Source organism: Oryctolagus cuniculus, chromosome 10, assembly GCF_051225735.1.
Source record: "Oryctolagus cuniculus isolate XC-2025 breed Fujian yellow rabbit chromosome 10, ASM5122573v1, whole genome shotgun sequence".
NCBI classification, from domain to species: Eukaryota; Metazoa; Chordata; class Mammalia; order Lagomorpha; family Leporidae; genus Oryctolagus; species Oryctolagus cuniculus.
In genome coordinates this window covers 31,549,904-31,569,872 of record NC_142876.1, presented here as the reverse complement: position 1 = coordinate 31,569,872, position 19,969 = coordinate 31,549,904, and the positions used below count along the sequence as shown (strand labels likewise).

The following is a 19,969-nucleotide window of genomic DNA, read 5'->3' as shown; positions in this document are numbered from 1 at the left end:
TTGGTAGGTTGGGCCTTTGCAGTGCCAGCATCCCATAAGGGTGCCAATTCGTGTCTGGCCGCTCCTCTTCTGATCCAGCTTTCTGCTTACAGTCTCTCAAATAAATAAATAAAAAGATTGCTGCAATTCAAACTGCCAGAATAGAATCAAAAACGTTTAAGTTTATGCAAACAATATGAAAGAAATCTACTAAGCAAGAAGCAACATTTCAAGGATTTTTTTAAGATGTGACTCAAGCTAGCAATAAAATTACATGAAAGAAAAAGCAGCCTGGCGTTAGCAGCTGTACTTCATCGCGGAGCGCAGAGAGCCAGGAGGAGGCAAGACGCCAGCCCTGCAGGGGTTATAAAACTACAACTCCCAGAAATCCCCGGCCAGGCGAGGGGCGGGGCCAACGGTGTATGGGCGGGGCCCCAGAGGCGCTTCTCCCGCGAGGAGTTCCGCGTGAAGTGGCGGGAGCGGCGGCTATGGAGGCGCGGGAAGCGAAAGAAGCGCAGGTGACCGGCTGGGAGCGGGCGTTGGCGGCTTCCCGAGACCGCGTCTGGGGCGTGCCGGTGCCGCCGGCGCATCTCCTGAGCGCTGCCACAGCTGCTTGCCTTCTCCTGTTCCCCACACGCCCGTCTTTAGTGACCTGTGAGCCGGGTCTCCCGGGACCCTTCTTCCCCGGACTCTCCTCGCTGTCCCGGGCTTGGACAGGCGTCAGGCAGCCGCCGTAACGAACCCCCTCGGAGCTGGCTGGAGCGGGACTTGTGCACCCACCCTCCAGCCTCGGCTCGCCCGTCGCTGCTGCCTCCTGCCTGAATTTTCACACCGGCACCGCTTCCAAGTCCCGCATCCCGGGTCAGGGGGTCTCCCGGCACCGCGTCGTCTAGGATGTTGCGGGCAACTCCTTTTTTTTTAATTCAGCCCCGGGGGGTGTAAGAATGCGTTTGTACCCTGCATATTGAGTCTTAAGGCTTTTCTAGTGAGGCAAATTGTTCGTCTGTACCGCTTTGTAGCTCTTTAGGAATGATTCGTTCCCCGGTGAATTCGACTCTTTGCGCCCGCCCACTGCCAAAGCTTGTATCCCTCGAGACAGTTAGGAGGTGACGCCAAGGGAGCCAGAGTATTTACTTCGCGTTTGTTCACCGTCATGCCTGCATCGTGTCATTGCAATTAAAATATGTCTATATAATTTTCTTCCTTTTCATGATGAGGTTGCTGCGTGGTTGAAAAAAATATTTGGAGATCATCCCATTCCACAGTATGAGGTGAACCCACGGACCACAGAGATTTTGTATCATCTTTCGGAACGCAACAGGGCCCGGGACAGGGACGTCCACCTAGTCATAGAGGACTTGAAACAGAAAGCAAGCGAGTATGAATCCGAAGGTGAGAGTAAGTCCTGAGTTTTTCTGAATGAGATCGTAGAAGTAACCAATGTTTGTAACAATGAAATGTGCAAGATTCGGTATAGACAGCTTATTTTGCTTCTTTGTTTGCTAGATGTGTCTTCTACTCAGGTTTCATAGAATTATTTTGTTACTACTCTGATAGCAAAACCACAAACCTAAAGAGTCTAAACTTAGGAGTCCAGTGGGAAAGATGCCTTGTGGGTTTTGACCTCCGTGTGTGTTTGATCTGTCTCCTGTCCCCATGCCTTAGTCCTGCCAAGCTGTTAGACCACCTGTGGTGGCAGCCCTGAACAAACTACAGTAGGACTGTGTGTCAGGGACTGCTTTGGTTTTCTCCTGGGATTATTCGGTTTGAAAAAGTGTGTTCCACACATCTATTTTTTTTTTAGATTTATTTTATTTATTTGAAAGAGTTACAGAGAGAGGTAAAGACACAGAGAGAGATTGTCTTCCATCCACTGGTTCACTTCTCAGATGGCTGCAATGGCCAGAGCTGAGCCGATCCGAAGTCAGGAGCCAGGAACTCCCTCCAGGTCTCCCTCATGGGTGCAGGAGTCCAAGGACTTGGGCCATCTTCTAATGCTTTCCCAGGTGCATCAGCCAGGAGCTGGATCGGAAGAGGAGCAGCCAGGACACAAACCGGCACCCATATGGGATGCCGGCACCACAGGTGCAGAGCAGCTCCATCCATCATCCCAAAAGCCTCCCCAGTGCTACTCCTTTGTAATGTTTTTAAATTGTTTTACTTATAAATGATTTTATTTTTGTAGTTATTAAAATATAGTCTAGAGAAATGAACTTTGAGTCCAGAATAATCTCATTCTATAAGTTGTTTTTTCTTTTTCTTTTTTTTCTTCCTTTTCTTATTTGAAAGTCAAGAGACAAACATATCTTCCATCTGCTGGCTCACTCTGCAAGTGTAAGCAACAGCCAGGGGTGGGCCAGGATCAAGCCAGGAACTGGGAAACCACCCAGGATCTCCCATGAGGGTAGCAGCAACCCAAGTACTTGAGCCATCATCTGCTGCCTCCCAGGGTGTGCATGAGCAGTTAGCTGGAATTGAAGGTTGAGCTGGTACTGAAACCCACACACTACAGTATGGGATGTGGGCTACTCAGCCAGCATCTTAAACCACTGTGCCAAATGCCTTCCCCTGGAGTGTTCTTTAACTGACTTTTAGATTAGTTGATTATATACCATTGTTCCAGTTTTCTGTTTCCATATTGATCTTCTACCTTGCTTTCATTATTGAAAGTAGGATATCGAGGCCGGTGCCGTGGCTCACTAGGCTAATCCTCCGCCTGCGGCACCGGCACCCCGGGTTCTAGTCCCGGTCGGGGTGCCAGATTCTGTCCCGGTTGCCCCTCTTCCAGTCCAGCTCTCTGCTGTGGCCCAGGAGTGCAGTGGAGGATAGCTCAAGTCCTTGGGCCCTGCACCTGCATGGGAGACCAGGAGAACCACCTGGCTCCTGGCTTTGGGTCAGTGTGGTGCGCCTGCCATAGCGGCCATTGGAGGGTGAACCAACGGTAAAAGGAAGCCCTTTCTCTCTGTCTCTCTCTCTCACTGTCCACTCTGCCTGTCAAAAAAAAAAAAAAAAAAAGTAGGATATCAAAATCTTCAACTATTGTTGAATTGTCTATTTCTCTCTATTTTTGTCGGTTTTTGTTTCATAGATCTTGGTGTCTATTAGGTGTATATATTTTTGCAGTTATATATTTTGATAGATTGACTCTTATCATTATAAAATTCCCTCTTTAGCTCTAGTACCATATTTTTTTTATAAAGTCTGTTTTATCTGATGATATCAGTGTAGCTATCTGCCAGCATTCTTGTGGTTGCTTTGCTACTCGAATGATGCGTTGTTTTTTAAAGATTTTTATTGGAACCGGTGCAATGGCGCAGTAAGTTAATCCTCTGCCTGCAGTGCCAGCATCCCATATGGGTGGTGGTTCTACTCCTGGCGGCTTCACTTCCAATCCAGCTCTCTGCTATGGCTTGGGAAAGTGGTAGAAAATGGCCCAAGTGCGTGGGCCCCTGTACCCGTGTGGGAGACCAGGAAGAAGTGCCTGGCTCCTGGCTTCGGATTGGCACAGCTCCAACCGTTGTAGCCATTTGAGGAGTGAACCAACGGATGGAAGACCTTTCTTTCTGTCTCTCCCTCTCACTGTCTATAACTCTACCTCTCAAATAAAATTAAAACATTTTTTTTAATTTACTTTTATTTTAAAGTCAGAGTTACACAGAGAGAGAAGGAGAGGCAGAGAGAGAGGTCTTCCATCCGCTGGTTTACTGCCCAGTTGCCTGCAGTGGCTGGAGCTGGACCCATCTGGAGCCAGGAGCTTCTTCCTGGTTTCCCACATAGGTGCAGGGTCCCTGCTTTTCCAGGCCATAGCAGAGAGCTGGATTGGAAATGGAGCAGCCAGGACTAGAACCGGCGCCCATATGGGATGCCAGCACTGCAGGCGGCGGTTTTACCCCGCTACGCCATAGTGCCAGCCCCAAATACTTTCTTTCTTTCTTTTTTTTTTTTTTTTTTAGATTTTTATTTATTCAAGAGGTAGAGTTACAGAGGGAAGGAGAGACAGAGAGAAAGGTCTTCCATCCACTGGCCCATTCCCCAAATGGCTGCAATGGCCAGAGCTAGGCTGATCCAAAGCCAGGAGCTTCTTCCCAGTCTCCCACATGAGTGCAGGGGCCCAAGGACTTGGGCCATCTTCTACGGCTTCCCCAGGCCATAGCAGAGAGCTGGATTGGAAGAACAGCTGGGACTAGAACTGGTGCCCATATGGGATGCCGGCACCACAGGCAGAGACCTAGCCTCCTATGCCAGAGCACCTGCCCCGATGCATTTTTTTTTTTTTGTAAAGATTTATTTATTTAGTTGAGAGGCAGAGTTACAGACAGAGAGATGGAGAGACAGAGAGAGATCTTCCATCCACCTGTATACAATTATATCTCTATTCTCCTTTCCCTTTTTGTGGTGTTACTGTTACACATATCCAATGTTACAGACTGGACCATGAGTAGTCACTTCTTAGCCCTAGACACCTTTACAGGATCATACCCATATCCTTTGTGCTGCTGTTAACATATTTCTATGGCCCAACAGTATATTATACACAATTGTTTTTCATAAATTTTATAGGATTATTCTATACAATTTTTAAAAATCAGTTAAGAAAAATATCCGTAGTTGCTGATGCTCTAGTTTTTGGTTTTTTGTTTGTTTGTTTGTTTTTTTATTTATTTATGTATTTGAGAGGCAGAGTTACAGAGAGAGGGAGAGAGAGATCTTCCGTCTGCTGGTCCACTCTCCAAATGGCCCCAGTGACTGGAGCTGGGTTGATCCAAAGCCAGGAGCTTCTTCCAGGTCTCCCATGTGGGTACATGGGCCCAAGCACTTAGGGCATCTTCCACTGCCTTTCACAGGCCATTAACAGAGAGCTGGATTGGAAGTAGAACAGCTGGAACTCAAACCAGCACCCATATGGGATTCTGGTGCAGCAAGTAGAAGCTTAACCTACTATGCCACAGTACAGGCCCGGATGATCTAACTTTTCATGTGCATTCAAAATACTATTTGGAATCACTTGCTTTCAGCCTATAGAACTTCTTGTAGTATTTCTTGTAAGTTGGTCTGCTAACAGCAAATTCTCTGTCTTTGTCTATCTTGTAGCCTTTATTTTGCTTTCATTTCTTTATATGTTTATTTTATTTTCACTTATTTGAAAGGCAGAGTGATGGAGAAGAGAGACAGACATCTTCTATCTGCTGGTTCACTCCCCAAATGTCAGCAACAGCCAGGGTTTGGCCAGGAGCTCAGAACTCCATCTGGGTTTCCTGTATGAGTGGTGGGGTCCAACCACTTGAGCTATCATCTGCTCCCTCCCAGGGTGCATTAACAGGAAGTTGGATAGGAAGCTGTTAAATCCCAACTTGGGAAGCCCAAATCTCATATCAGAGTGCCTTGGAAAGCAGAGGAAGATGTCCCCAGTACTTGGAACCCTGCCTCTCATGTGGGAGACCTGGATGGAGTTCCTGGCTCCTGCCTTCAGCCTGGCCCAGCCCCAGCTGATGCAGTCATTTGGGGAGTAAACCAGAGGATGGAAAAATTTCTTTCTCTCTGTCTCTCCCTTGCTGTCTGTCAATCTATCTTTCAAATAAATAAAATAGATCTTAAAAAAAATAAAGGAAAATAATGTTTGAGGAATGTGAGGTTTCTTTTGGGGGTGATGAAATATTCTAAAATGGATTGTGTTGCTGAATATGCAACTCTAAATGTACTAATGGCCATTAGGTGAGTGGAATGCTAGGTAGTGAGTTATAACTAAATAAAGCTATTAAAAGTTCAAAACGCAAAAAAACAAACATACATACACACACAAGGAAAGCATCTTAGTCACCATGGGACTCCTTATGTTTTTCAGCCAAGCATCTTCAAGACCTTCTCATGGAGAGTGTAAATTTCTCTCCTGCCAATCTCTCCAGCACCGGTTCCAGGTATCTGAATGCTTTGGTTGACAGTGCAGTGGCTCTTGAAACAAAGGATACCTCACTTGCTAGGTAATTATTGTGACCATTTTAATTGCTGTTGTCATATATGCCATGAGGTATTGATCTGAGGACTTTCTGTTTATTAGGATAATTCTTTATAAAGAATCAACAATAAATGCGAAAGCACTGAATTTCATTTAACTCCATATCTTTGCTAGTGAATAAAATTAATTCAGATAAATTTGGTATTGGTTAACTTTTAATATTTTCTTGTTCCAGGATTAGGTTTGTAAAGGTTGGTTCTCATGTATATTTGGAAAAGGATTAGGTACCACTTAACAATGTGCTCTGTAAATAATAAGAAAAACAGTAGGCTGAATGATCCACTTGAGCATGGTAAATATTGGTCATGTTTTCACCATATTGAGTAGAAGAGGTTAGGGGTCTTTATTTGTGATAGATTCTTTTTTTTTTTTTTTTTAAGATTTATTTATTTATTTGAAAGAGTTACAGAGAGGCAGAGAGAGGAGTCTTCCATCTGTTGGTTCACTCCCCAAATGCCACAATGGCAGCTATACTGATCCACAGCCAGGCGCCAGGAGCTTCTTCCAGGTCTCCCACATGGGTGCAGGGGCCCAAGCACTTGGACCAACTTCTACTGCTTTCCCAAGCCATAGTAGAGAGCTGGATCAGAAGAGGAGCAGCCGGGACTAGAACCGGCACCCCTATGGGATGCTGACACTTCAGGTGATGGCTTTACCTGCTACATCACAGCACCAGCCCCTGTGATAGACACCTTTATAACGACTTGATTCTTTCAACAACCCCAAGAGGAAAACGGAGGCCTGGGTAAAATAACTTTCACAAACTAGTAAATGGCAGAGTTGGGCGTCTAACACAGTCTGACTCCACACTGTGTATAGTTTTTGGCCATATCTTACTGAGGACCACAGTTCTAACATACAATCAGAGAACTGCATGGTTGTTCTGCTTAATTGCCAGTTTCAGGGCTTGGAATTTTTTTTTTTGACAGGCAGAGTGGACAGTGAGAGAGAGACACACAGAGAGAAAGGTCTTCCTTTTGACGTTGGTTCACCCTCCAATGGCCACCGCGGCCGGCGCACTGTGGCCGGTGCATCGCGCTGATCTGAAGTCAGGAGCCAGGTGCTTTTCCTGGTCTCCCATGTGGGTGCAGGGCCCAAAGACTTGGGCCATCCTCCACTGCACTCCCGGGCCCTAGCAGAGAGCCGGCCTGGAAGAGGGGCAACCGGGACAGAATCCGGCGCCCCAACCGGGACTAGAACCCGGTGTGCCGGCGCCGCAAGGCGGAGGATTAGCCTAGTGAGCCACGGCGCCGGCCATAGGGCTTGGAATTTTTATATAGGCCCAAAGAGTAGTGTGTTAGGTCTAAGAACACGTAGGTTGTACGGCAGCAGAAGTCTAGAATGACGTCATTGTTGTGACTCCACAGAGACCTGTTGTAGGCTAGGTATGTGAGCACTGAAGAAGCAGACTGCCTTCAAGGACAGCTTCTGCCCATGGTCAAATAAGGGAGACGGACATGTATACTGTGGTATGACAACTGCAGCCATACAAGAGTGCACTACCTGTTGCTCACAGCCACAGAAAAAGAGGTAGTGAATTCCAGGAGGCAAGGAAATCTTAGATTGAGTTTGGAGGGAGAAGTGGAACTTTGCCAGCTGAAGGACATTCAGGGATTGGGAACAGCGTGTAAAAACGCACCAGGATTAAACAGCACAAGTAAGAATCCACACAGAGATAAAATCATTTTTAGAAATGAGGAATGATTCTAATTATCTGTAATGCTCACTTATGTGACTAAATTCTTCTTGTAGTTTTATCCCTGCAGTGAATGATTTGACATCTGATCTTTTTCGTATCAAATCCAAAAATGAAGAAATCAAGCTTGAATTGGGAAAACTTGAAAAAAATCTAACTGCAACATTAGTATTAGAAAAATGTCTACGAGAGTAAGTAATTGAGTTGAAAATGGTGACAAATTTTTATTATACAGATGATAGCAGGACATTGTCAGACTTAGTTTTAGCTATCTATAAATAGGATTTTTTTTAATATGTTGGGAAACAGGGCTCATAATATTCTTTTAAGTAGAAAATTACTTAAGTGAAAGTGGGGAATGAATGGATGTGGACGTTCACTTTTTACTCCGACATTATTTAGACAAGGCCGTAATCAAAGTGGAAGTTCTCTCCTCCCTTCAGAGAAAGGTACCTCCTTCTTCGATGGCCCCTTCTTTCCTCTGGGATCTCACTCACAGAGATCTTTCATGTAGGCCATTTTTTGCCACAGTGTCTTGGTTTTCCATGCCTGAAATGCATGGGCTTTTTAGCCAGATCTCAATGCCTTAAGGGCTGATTCTGAAGCCAGAGTGCTGTTTAGGGCATTTGTCATTTTATGAGTCTGCTGTGTATCCTGATTCCCATATTGGATCATTCTCTCCTTTTTAATTCTATCAATTATTATTAGCAGACACTTGGTCTTATTTATGTGATCCCTTTGACACTCAATCCTATCTTTATGATCAGTTATGAACTTAAACTGATCACCTTAACTGGTAAGATGGTATTGGTACCTGCCAACTTAATGGAATTTGGAGTCCCATGGCAAGTTTTTAGCTCTACACTTAGGGGTAAGTCTGAGGGAGTGTGTGCCGAAATGTCCATCTCTTCCTTCTCTTATTCCCACCCTTATTTTTAACAGGCATCAATTTTCAATTGGATTTAAACACCTAAGAATAATTCTATGTTAAGTAAAGAGTTCAACCAATGGTATTAAGTAGAAAAAGAAAATACTAAAAGGAATAAAATAGTAAGCTGTTCCTCACAGTCAGGACAATGACTGATCAAGTCATTGCTTTTCATAGTGTCAGTTTCACTTCTACAGGTTTCCTTTTAGGTGCTCAGTTAGTTGTTACTGATCAGGGAGAACATATATTTGTCCCTTTGGGACTGGCTTATTTCACTCAGCATGATGTTTTCCAGATTCCTCCATTTTGTTGCAAATGACCTGATTTCATTTTTTTCTGCTGTAGAGTGCATATCCCATAATTTCTTTATCCAGCCTTCCGTGGATGGGCTTTTAGGTTGATTCCATGTCTTAGCTATTGTGAATTGAGCTGCAATAAACATTGAGGTGCCGACAGCTCTTTTATTTACCAATTTAATTTCCCTTGGGTAAATTCCGTGGAGTGGGATTGCTGGGTCGTATGGTAGGGCTATATTCAGATTTCTGAGGTATCTCCGAACTGTCTTCCATAGTGGCTTTACCAGCTTGCAATCCCAACAACAGTGAATTAGTGTGCTTTTTCCCCACATCCTTGCCATCATCTGTTGTTAGTTGATTTCTGTATGAAAGCCATTCTAACTGGGGTGAAATGAAACCTCACTGTGGTTTTGATTTGCATTTCCCTGATGGCTAGTGATCTTGAACATTTTTTCATATGTCTGTTGGCCGTTTGGATTTTCTCTTTTGAAAAATGTCTATTTAGGTCCGTGGCCCATTTCTTAAGTAGGTTGTTTGTTTTGTTATGTTGGAGTTTCTTGATCTCTTTGTAGGTTCTGATTATTAATCCTTTACAGTTGCATAATTTACAAATATTTTCTTCCATTCTGTTGGTTGCCTCTTCACTTTCCTGACTGTTTCTTTTGCAGTATAGAAACTTCTCAATTTGATGTAATCCCAGTTGTTAATTTTGGCTTTGGCTGCCTGTGCCTCTGGAGTCTTTTCCAAGAAGTCTTTGCCTGTGCCTATATCTTGCAGGACTGTCATTTATTTTTACAAATAGTGCACACTTTATGATTTTCAAAATGTATTTAATTGTTTTTAGGAGGTATTTATTTATTTGAAAGGCAGAAATACAGAGAGGCAAAGGCAGAGAAAGAAGTCTTCCATCCGCTGGTTCACTCTCAAAATGGCCACAACAGCCAGAGCTAGGCTGATCCGAAACCAGCAGCCAGGAGCTTCTTCCAGGTCTCCTACATGGGTGCAGGGACCCAAGGACTTGGGCCATCTTCTACTGCTTTCCCAGGCCATAGCATAGAGCTGGATTGGAAGTGGAATAGCTGAAGGCTGGTGCCGCGGCTCACTAGGCTAATCCTCCTGCCACGCTGGCAGACCAGGTTCTAGCCCTGGTTGGGGTGCCGGATTCTGTCCCGGTTACCCCTCTTCCAGGCCAGCTCTCTGCTGTGGCCAGGGAGTGCAGTGGAGGATGGCCCAAGTGCTTGGGCCCTGCACCCCATGGGAGACCAGGAGAAGCACCTGGCTCCTGCTATCGGATCAGCGCGGTGCGCTGGCCGCAGCGTGCCAGCCATGGCGACCATTAGAGAGTGAACCAACAGCAAAGGAAGACCTTTCTCTCTGTGTGTCTCACTCTCACTGTCCACTCTGCCTGTCAAAAAAAAAAGGAAGTGGAACAGCTGAGATTCGAACCGGTACCCATGTGGGATGCTGGCACTGCAGGCAGTGGCTTTACCTGCTATGCGACAGCACCTGCCCTCATGATTTTTTTTAACTTATAAAATAGTATGTAACTTCAAGTGCCATTATATTTGCTTTGCTGCATTTTCTTACTGTATCTCTGATTGTCCTGTTTTGGTGGCATGGGCCTTCTTTAGGTCCTTGTTACCCCAGAAATGAGATCCTGTGGGACAGGAGTCTATAAATGCACAGGTAATTTGGTGGTGTGCAAATATGTTCAGAAAATAGTATGTATGTGCAAAGCACTGTCTTTCAAATAGGCCTTAAGACCCTTGAATGACAGGTTTACTTTTTCCAAGAATAACTGCCATAAGTTAATCTTAAAATTACTGTGTATTCCTTGAGAAAAATCCCAGATGGCAGCACAGAGGGGAAGGTGACCTAGGATAATACAGGGTAGTCTAGGATATAAAAATTCATGGTAGAGGGGCCAGCGCTGTGGTGTAGTGTGAAAAGTCACTGCCTGCTGTGCTGGCATCCCATATGGGTGAATGTTCAAGTTCTGGCTCCTCTGCTTCCGAGTCAGCTCTGTGCTGTGGCCTGGGAGTGCAGTGGAGGATGGCCCAGGTGCTTGGGCCCCTGCACCCACTTGGGAGACCCAGAAGAAGCTCCTGGCTCCTAGATTCTGCCTGGCCCAGCCCTGGCTATTATGGCCATCTGGGGAGTGAACCAGCAGATGGAAGATCTGTCTCTCCCTCTCTCTCTATAACTCTCACTTTCAGATAAATAAATTTAAAAATATATACATATAAAAACTCTTATCTGCTGTGGCCTGGGAGTGCAGTGGAGGATGGCCCAGGTGCTTGGGCCCCTGCACACACATGGGAGACCAGGAGGAAGCACCTGGCTCCTGGCTTCGGATCGGCGCAGCGCACCGACTGCAACGCGCCAGCCATGGCGGCCACTTGGGGGGTGAACCAACGGAAAAAGGAAGACCTTTCTCTCTCTCTCTCTCTCTTTCTCTCTCTCTCACTCTCTCTCTCACTGTCTAATTCTGCCTGTCAAAATAATAAAAAATAAAATTAAATAAATAAAACTCTGACTTTAAAATAAATAATCTTTTTAAAAAAATAGAAAAGAAAAATCCGATAAGTAGATCATCTACCTTTACTAAGCTAGATTTGAATCCAAAAAGCAGTAGAGTTTCTTTTTTTATAATAATTTCACTGGAAAGCAGTGAAATAATTTTTTTGAAGATTTATTTATTTATTTGAAATGCAGAGTTAAACAGACGTGGGGAAAGAGAGAGAGAGGTCTTCAATACGCTAGTTCACTCCCCAAATGCCCACAACGGCTAGAGCTGGGCCCATCCAAAGCCAGGAGCCAGAAACTTCTTCCGGGTCTCCCATGCGAGTGCAGGGGCCCAAGGACTTGGACTATCTTCTGCTGCTTTCCCAGGCCATAGCAGAGAGCTGGATTGGAAGTGGAGCAGCTGGAACTCGAACCAGCACCCATATGAGATGCCGGCACTGCAGGCGGTGGCTTTACCTGCTGCACCACAGCGTCGGCCCTGATCAATGTGAAATTATTATAAAGTAATAATTTAATTTTGCTTTTTAAAGGGATCTCAAGAAGGCAGAACTGCATCTGTCTATAGAAAGGGCCAAAGTTGACAGTCGTCTTCAGAACATGGATTTCCTGAAGGCAAAGTCAGAGGAGTTCAGATTTGGCATCAAAGCTGCAGAGGTTTGTATGAAGGCCAGAGCAGAGTCAGCTCGCCTCAGACTTCCTTCTAACCTCCATCCTCAGAACTAGGCAGTGTTACTAGTTCATTGTCACAACTGAGAGGACCGCAGAGAAGACAGGTGACTTGCCAGGGTTACTTACCATCTTAGCTGCTGATCCAGATTCATACTCCTGCATTCAGGCGCTGAAGCTAAGGCTTTAAGCACTGTACCCATCTTGTCACAAATGTGCAAATGCGGGGGTCTAGAAAGGGGTTGCGTGTGGCATCAAAGTGCTTAGATGTGTGTGTAAGTGTTCCTCTGTGATTTATAGTTTCTCTTTACTCTGTTAGATGTTGGAACTATTTCATGATGCTCACCTTCAAGACAGTATTTTAACTGAGCCCCTTTCTCATCATTGCAGGAGCAGCTCTCAGCCAGAGGCATGGACGCTTCTCTGTCTCATCAGTCACTAGTCGCACTGTCGGAGGTGAGCTGCTTGTCTTAGTCCAAGTTCTGCTGAAACAGAACATCACAAACTGAGTAATCTGTAAATAATTGCACCTTCTCTGGCTCCGGGGTCTGGAGGCCACATCTTGGGAGGGCTTTCATGCCGAGTCATGACACATTAGACAGACAAGTGAACACACAAGTATGAGACACAGAGGAAACTGGGTGGAGCTCATGTTTTCTCTCAGGAGCCCACTCCCACTATAACAGCTTTAATCCATTCTTAATCACCTCTTTTTTATTCTTAATTTTTTAAAGATGTATTTATTTAAAAGTCAAAGTTATAGGGAAGGAGAGAGAGGTATCTTCCATCTACCTGTTCACTCCCTAGATGGCTGGGCCAGGCAGGAGCCAGAAGCCTGGAACTCCAGCCATGTTTCCCAGTGGCAGGGACCCAGGTACTTGGGCCATTCTCTGCTGCTTTGTCAGACACATCAAACTGGATCAGAAGTGGAGCAGCTGGGACTAGGATGCTATGATATTGGATGCTAGCGTTGAAGGTGGTGGCACCACAATGCAGCCCCTCCTAATCGCTTAAGAGTCCCACTGCTTAATACAGTCAGAATAGGGGCTAGTGCTGTGGCTCACTTGGCTAATCCTCTGCCTGCGGCGCCAGCATCCCATATGGACACCAGGTTCTAGTCCCTGCTGCTCCTCTTCCAGTCCAGCTCTCTGCTGTGGCCTGGGAAGGCAGTGAAGGATGGCCCAAGTGCTTGTGCCCCTGCACCCACATGGGAGACCAGGAAGAAGCACCTGGCTCCTGGCTTCGGATTGGCACAGCGCTGGCCATAGTGGCCATTTGGGGGGTGAACCAACAGAAGGAAGACTTTTCTCTCTGTGTCTCTCTCTCACTAACTCTATCGGTCAAATAAGTTAAAAAAAAAAAAAAAAATATATATATATATATAGTCACAATAGCAATTAAATTTCTTTTTTTTAAAGATTTATTTATTTATTTGAAAGAGAGAGGAGAGGCAGAGTCTTCCATCTGCTGTTGCCAGCAACAGCCAGAGCTGCGCCAATCTGAAGCCAGGAGCCAGGAGCTTCTTCCAGGTCTCCCACGTGGGTGCAGGGGCCCAAGGACTTGGGTCATCTTCTACTGCTTTCCCAGGCCATAGCAGAGAGCTGAATCAGAAGTGGAACAGCCAGGATTTGAACCGGCGCCCATATGGGATGCTGACACTGTAAGCGGCAGCTTTACCTGCTATGCCACTGCACCAGCCCCAACAATTAAATTTCAACACAACTTTTTTTTTTTTTTTTTTTTTTTTTTTTTTTTTTTTTTTGACAGGCAGAGTGGACAGTGAGAGAGAGAGACAGAGAGAAAGGTCTTCCTTTGCCGTTGGTTCACCCTCCAATGGCCGCCGCGGCCGGCGCGCTGCGGCCGGCGCACCGCGCTGATCCGATGGCAGGAGCCAGGAGCCAGGTGCTTTTCCTGGTCTCCCATGGGGTGCAGGGCCCAAGCACCTGGGCCATCCTCCACTGCACTCCCTGGCCACAGCAGAGGGCTGGCCTGGAAGAGGGGCAACCGGGACAGAATCCGGCGCCCCGACCGGGACTAGAACCCGGTGTGCCGGCGCCGCAAGGCGGAGGATTAGCCTAGTGAGCCGCGGCGCCGGCCTCAACACAACTTTTATAGGGAACATTTTAACCATTGTATTTATTTTAACCTAATTTAACTTTCCTTAAAATATTATTCCGGGGTGAGCATTTGGGTTGGCAGTTAGGATGCTAGTTAATATGCCTGCATCTCAGAATGGGTTCACACAGAAGTTAAGATGCCATTTGGGATTCCCTCACCTCAGAATACCTGGATCAAGCCCCAGCTCCTTTGCTTCTTGTCCAGCTTCCTGCCAATGCACACCTGTGAGGCAGTAAATGATGGCTGAAGTTCTTGGACCCTGTCACCCATGTGGGAAATCCAGATTGAGTTCCAAACTCTTGGCTGCATTTGGCACATCTCTGGCTCTTTCAGGGATTTGGGACGTGAAGCAGCAGATGAGAGATCACTGTGTGTCTCTGTCTGCCTTTCCAATAAAATGTAAATAAATAAATAACTTTAAATGCCTGGGTCCCACATCTGAGTGCCTGGGTTTTTGTTATTGTATTTATTTATTTATTTAGAAAGAGTTACACAGAGAATCTTCCATTTGCTGATTCACTCTCCAAATGGCTACAATGGCCAGCACTGGGCTAGGCTAAAGCCAGGAATCAGGAGCTTCGTCCTGGTCTCCTTCATGGGTCACAGGGACCCAAACACTTGGACCATCTTCTGCTGCTTTTGCCAGGCCATCAGCAGGGAGCTGGATCAAAGTGGAGCAGCCTGGATATGAATCAGCATCTCTCCACCACAGTGCTGGCCGCCCGAGTACCTGCATTTTGATTCCCAGTGCTACTCCTGACTCCAGCTGCCTGCTAATGCAGATGCTCAGAGGCAGTGGTGATGTCTGCAGTAACTGGATACCTGCCACCCTCATGGGAGACCTGGACTGAATTCCCAGCTCCTGGGTGCTGGCTTCAGCCCTTCAGGGCCACTGCAGGCGTTTGAGGAGTGAACTGGTGAATGCAATTGTTCTCTCTCTCTCTGTCTCTCTCTCATCTTTTTTTTTTTTTTTTTTTTTTTTTTTTTGACAGTGGACAGTGAGAGAGAGAGAGACAGAGAGAAAGGTCTTCCTTTGCCGTTGGTTCACCCCCCAATGGCCGCTGCGGCCAGCGCACCGCGCTGATCTGAAGCCAGGAGCCAGGTGCTTCTCCTGGTCTCCCATGCAGGTGCAGGGCCCAAGAACTTGGGCCATCCTCCACTGCACTCTCAGGCCATAGCAGAGAGCTGCACTGGAAGAGGGGTAACCGGGACAGAATCCAGCACCCCGACTGGGACTAGAACCCGGTGTGCCGGCGCCGCAGGCGGAGGATTAGCCTATTGAGCTACAGCGGTGCCGGCTCTCTCTCATCTTAACTCTATCTCACTTCCTGCCTCCCAAATAAGTATTAGTCCTCAATATGCTTTATTATTTCTTATTTTTAGGGCTTTCGTACACTGTTGAGCTGATTACTTTTCCCTTACTTTTTATGTCCACAGTATTTACATCTGTATTACCTGCTTGGCTATACGTATACATACACACACACACCCACACACACACACATTTGGTTTCCTTTTTGTGTTACTATAATCTGCGAACTCTACTGGAGTCAGTTATAAACTATTGATTTATTTATTAAACAGATTTATTGAGTGTGTGCTAACCATCTAAGTGCACCTTTCTTCTCTTCTAGTATGCTTTTAAGAATACAGGTCACTAAACTCCTGTAGTTTCCCAGTGCAATTCTGGGTTTTCAGATTGTGTAAGTGTCTTATCTATTTTGGTAGGAAGAGAGAGAAATAGGGGATTTTATTTTATTATCCTTACTTTTTTCTGTCTGATTCTTGGAATCTAAAGTTGACAATTTATAAATATATATTTGAGGTTTTAATTGTTCTTATACATTCTAATCCTTCATGATCACATTGTTTATGTTCTTCACATACTTCCATCTTATTCTTAATCAGTGGGTGTATGACATTACTATTTTAGCCATCCTATAAGCACTGCTTCCAGTGGAGGTGAGTTTGTCTATCCATTTATTTTTGAAGCTCATCATTTGATTCAGTGTCCGGAACACCCTAATGTCAGTATTTTCTTATGTTTTATTTCACAAACGGGCAATATTTGGTTGCATTGTGAATATCTATTACTCTGTGACTCTGTTTTTTTTCCATCCCCAGAAACTAGCAGAACTAAAACGACAGACTATACCTTTGAAGAAAAAATTAGAGTCCTATTTAGATTTAATGCCGGTAATTATTCTTTCTTTTTTTTTTTATTTATTTCCCACAGCATTCTGTAAACGTACTAAATGATCGTGAAAATTGTTTGTGGATTTAAAGTCAGTTGGGGAATCTCAGTGTTGGATGTCTGCTATTTCCTCTGTAACATTTCTTGCTTTCTGATTGTAGTCCCTTGGAGTCTGAATTGAGGCAGTATAACCTTCCCTTCTTTTGTTTTCCTTTAAAAGAATCCATCTCTTGCTCAAGTGAAAATTGAAGAAGCAAAGCGAGAATTAGTAAGTAGTTCCAATTTTCTGTTTTTCAGATTTTTGTAAAAGAAATGAAATAAATGCTGAGATAGCTAAGCCCCTCCAGCTTCTGTGCTTCCTCCTCAGAGGCATACCACAGTCCCAGCGTTGCTGTGTGCCATTTCTATGGATCTTTTAGTACTTTCTGGGCATGTGTGTATTTGTTTTTTTTTTCCATTAAAAAATACACAGTGGTACTTTATATATCTTTTAATATTTTACTTAGATTTCCCTAGTGGAAAAGAAAGGTTGACAAATGCAAAATATTCTATGCAAAGATAATTAGCAAGGGCATAAGAGCTGGAAAAATGGAGGACTTTTCCAAACTGTGACAAGTGATGAGGTCCAACTGCTTGAGGGTTCGTGCTGTAAGACAGGGTGGAGAACCGACTTCAGATGTAAAGGGCACTAAACATAACAAGGGTTGGACTTGGAGGCTATAGGGCACTACCTGAAAGTTGCTTGAAAAGTCTGTTGATCTTTTTATTTTTTAAAGATTTATTTGTCTGAAAGGCATATTTAGACAGAGAAGGAGAGATAGAGAACTCCCATCAGCTGGTTCACTTCTCAGATGGCTGCAGTGGCCAGGTTGGGAGCCAGGGGCTTCATCGGGGTCTCCCACAAGCACTTGGGCCATCTCCTGCCGCTTTCCCAGGCACAATGGCTGGGAGCTGGACTGGAAATGGAGCAACAGGGACTTGAACCGGCACCTGTATAGGATGCTGGCATCATAGGTAGTGACTTAACCCATTACGCCACAAAACCAGTCCCAAGTCTGTAGATTTTTAGGCTCAAGGGAAATGTGATCAAAGCTACACACTTTTAAAAAATTTGTTTATTTGAAAGGTAGAGTGACGGAGAGCCTTCCATCTGGTGATTCACTCCCCAAATTCCCACAACAGCTAGGGCTGGGCCGGACTAAAGCCAAAACAAAGAACTCTACTGCAGGTCTCCCACATGCATGTCAGGAACTCAGACATTTGGACCATCATCTGCTGCTTTTCAGGTGTGTTAGGAAAGAGCTGGATAGGAAGCAGAGGGACTCAATCCCTCTGATATGGGATGTAGGCCTCCCAGCAGTGTGTTAACCTGCTAAGTTATGCTTTTTGATCAGGCCTGTGCTTTAGGATGATTTTTCTGTGACCAGTATATAGGATGGGTAAGAGGAGCAAGAAAAAAAAAAAAAAACTGTAGAAACAATTTGGCCTGCTTTGCAGATGTGAAGTAGTGAAGACAACAGCAGTGAGAAGTACATTGCTTTAGGATTAAAAATCAGAATCATCTATTCATGTATCATTACACTAATTCATCATCTCTAGGCTGTCCCCATCAGATGTTTATTAGAATCAGTGAAGGAACTGAAGACTTGGGTGAGGAGAGAGATTGGAAGGCAAAGGGGACAAAGGGGAAGTATAAAGCAAGGGAACGTCTAATGTCTAAAACCATATTTGATATCTATAGTGGTTGCGCAAGATGCTTCTGTTTTAATGTTTTTCTTTTTGCTTCCCTTATTTTAAATAACAGTGGAAGTTACAGCATCTGTTTTATGACTTGTTTATGGTACTTATGTATTTCTTCTTTTAGGATGCCATTGAAGCTGAACTTACAAAGAAAGTAGACATGATGGAACTGTGACCAGAGCCAAATAAACATCCTTTTCCCTAACAAAGTACATTGAGTAGAACTTCAAAGGACCTTTTTTTTTTTTTGCTCTTGGCATTCCTTAAAAAGATAATTTCTATGTTCTTAGATGAGATGATAATGTCAATATTGATAGAATGATGGTTTCTGGCTGTGTATTGTATTTTTGTGCTCCAATACAGTTTTCATATTAAAAAGCATTTCTCTCACTTGCTTCCTATATGGCCAGTGATTAAGAATCCTTTAGTAGCTCTATGATGTTGACATTATGATACTTGCAGGCATGCACTCATCAGTTCAGCTAAAGAGAAGGGAGAAGATTCTGCATCTCTAGTTCTGTTTTTCCTGCTCTTCTTCTCCAGGGGTTTCCTGTTCTTTCCAGTCAGCTCATCTGCCTATTTCCAAATGTTAATATATGCAGGAATTAGTTTTTGAAAAGCATGACCTTTCAAATCAATAGTAAGAAGACAAGAGCTCAGCAGCGCGGTGCTGGAGCCGTGCTGCACACCTGAGGTCAGGATAATCCAAAAGATCAAAGATTGAATTTTTTTAGTATAAAAAAGGACCTCAACGAAATCATAGGGGAGTTTTAATATTCCCATTTTTAAATAATTATAGAGTCAGAAGCATGACCAATATATAGGAACCATAAATTAAGTGATTGAAGTTTTTGAAGATTTGGAAACATTAAAAATTCTTCATAACAAAATCATAGGTAAAAGGACGTAACACATGTATGGGAGGTAAGGAAGAGATTTTTATACTATGTAGCTTTTTCATGGTTAAAGTTTTATAGCATACAATTAAAAAACTTTTTTAAAGATTATCTAAATAACTTTGAAATGTCCCTTATTCTCTCCTTTTCTTTGCTATCAGCCAAAAAGAACATTTGTGTTTTAGAAACTGTCGTATGTCCTTTAGCCATTTTTGTATTAACTTCTGGTCTTTTTTTTTTTCTTTTTTAAATTTATATATTTATTTGAAAGTCAGAGTTACACAGAGAGAGGAGAGGCAGAGAGAGAGAGAGAGAGGCCTTCTATCCGATGGTTCACTCGCCAAGTGGCTGCAATGGCCAGAGCTGTGCGAATCTGAAGCCAGGAGCCAGGAGTTTCTTCCAGGTCTCCCACGTGGGTGCAGGGGCCCAAGGACTTGGGCCATCTTCTGTGGCTTCCCCAGGCCATAGCAGAGAGCTGGATTGGAACAGGAGCAGCCGGGTCTCGAACTGGTGCCCTTATGGGATGCCAGAGCTTCAGGCCAGGGCGTTAACCCGCTGCGCCACAGCGCCGGCCCCTGGTCTTTTTCTTAACAATTTTTAGGAGGTCCTTATATATTGACTAACCCAATCTTCTGTGATTTTTGAGTTTTAAATGTTTTCCCAAGTTTTTCATTTGATGTAATTCAGTGCTTTTGGTAAAGCAGTTTGGTTGATTCATTGTGGAAATGACCACAATAATTCTCAACCTTTGTGCTTACCCCTTTGTAATACAACTTTTTTTAAAAGATTTATTTATTTTTTATTTTTTTATTTTTTGACAGGCAGAGAGGACAGTGGGAGACAGAGACAGAGAGAAAGGTCTTCCTTTGCCGTTGGTTCATCCTCCAATGGCCGCCACGGCCGGCGTGCTGCGGCCA

At 44.5% G+C, this 19,969-nt stretch overlaps 1 protein-coding gene across 6 annotated transcripts; it reads left to right on the top strand.

The window, feature by feature from the left end:
• The first annotated feature begins 358 nt into the window (after nucleotides 1–358).
• Nucleotides 359–18,546, top strand: HAUS1 (HAUS augmin like complex subunit 1). 6 transcript variants are annotated; one of them, XM_089305187.1, is made up of 10 exons: nucleotides 422–497; nucleotides 1,197–1,371; nucleotides 1,986–2,064; nucleotides 5,822–5,957; nucleotides 7,745–7,879; nucleotides 11,969–12,092; nucleotides 12,495–12,560; nucleotides 16,347–16,418; nucleotides 16,637–16,684; nucleotides 18,281–18,546. In XM_089305187.1, the coding sequence occupies exons 2-10, from the start codon at nucleotides 1,360–1,362 to the stop codon at nucleotides 18,329–18,331; spliced, it is 723 nt and encodes a 240-aa protein (XP_089161313.1). In that variant the 5' UTR covers nucleotides 422–497; nucleotides 1,197–1,359; the 3' UTR covers nucleotides 18,332–18,546. The 6 variants fall into 6 exon arrangements, with proteins under 6 accessions (XP_002713560.5, XP_051707218.3, XP_089161313.1 ...); XM_089305186.1 differs by having other exon boundaries at nucleotides 1,869–2,064; XM_002713514.6 differs by lacking the exon at nucleotides 1,986–2,064 and having other exon boundaries at nucleotides 359–497.
• Nucleotides 18,547–19,969: the final 1,423 nt, after the last annotated feature.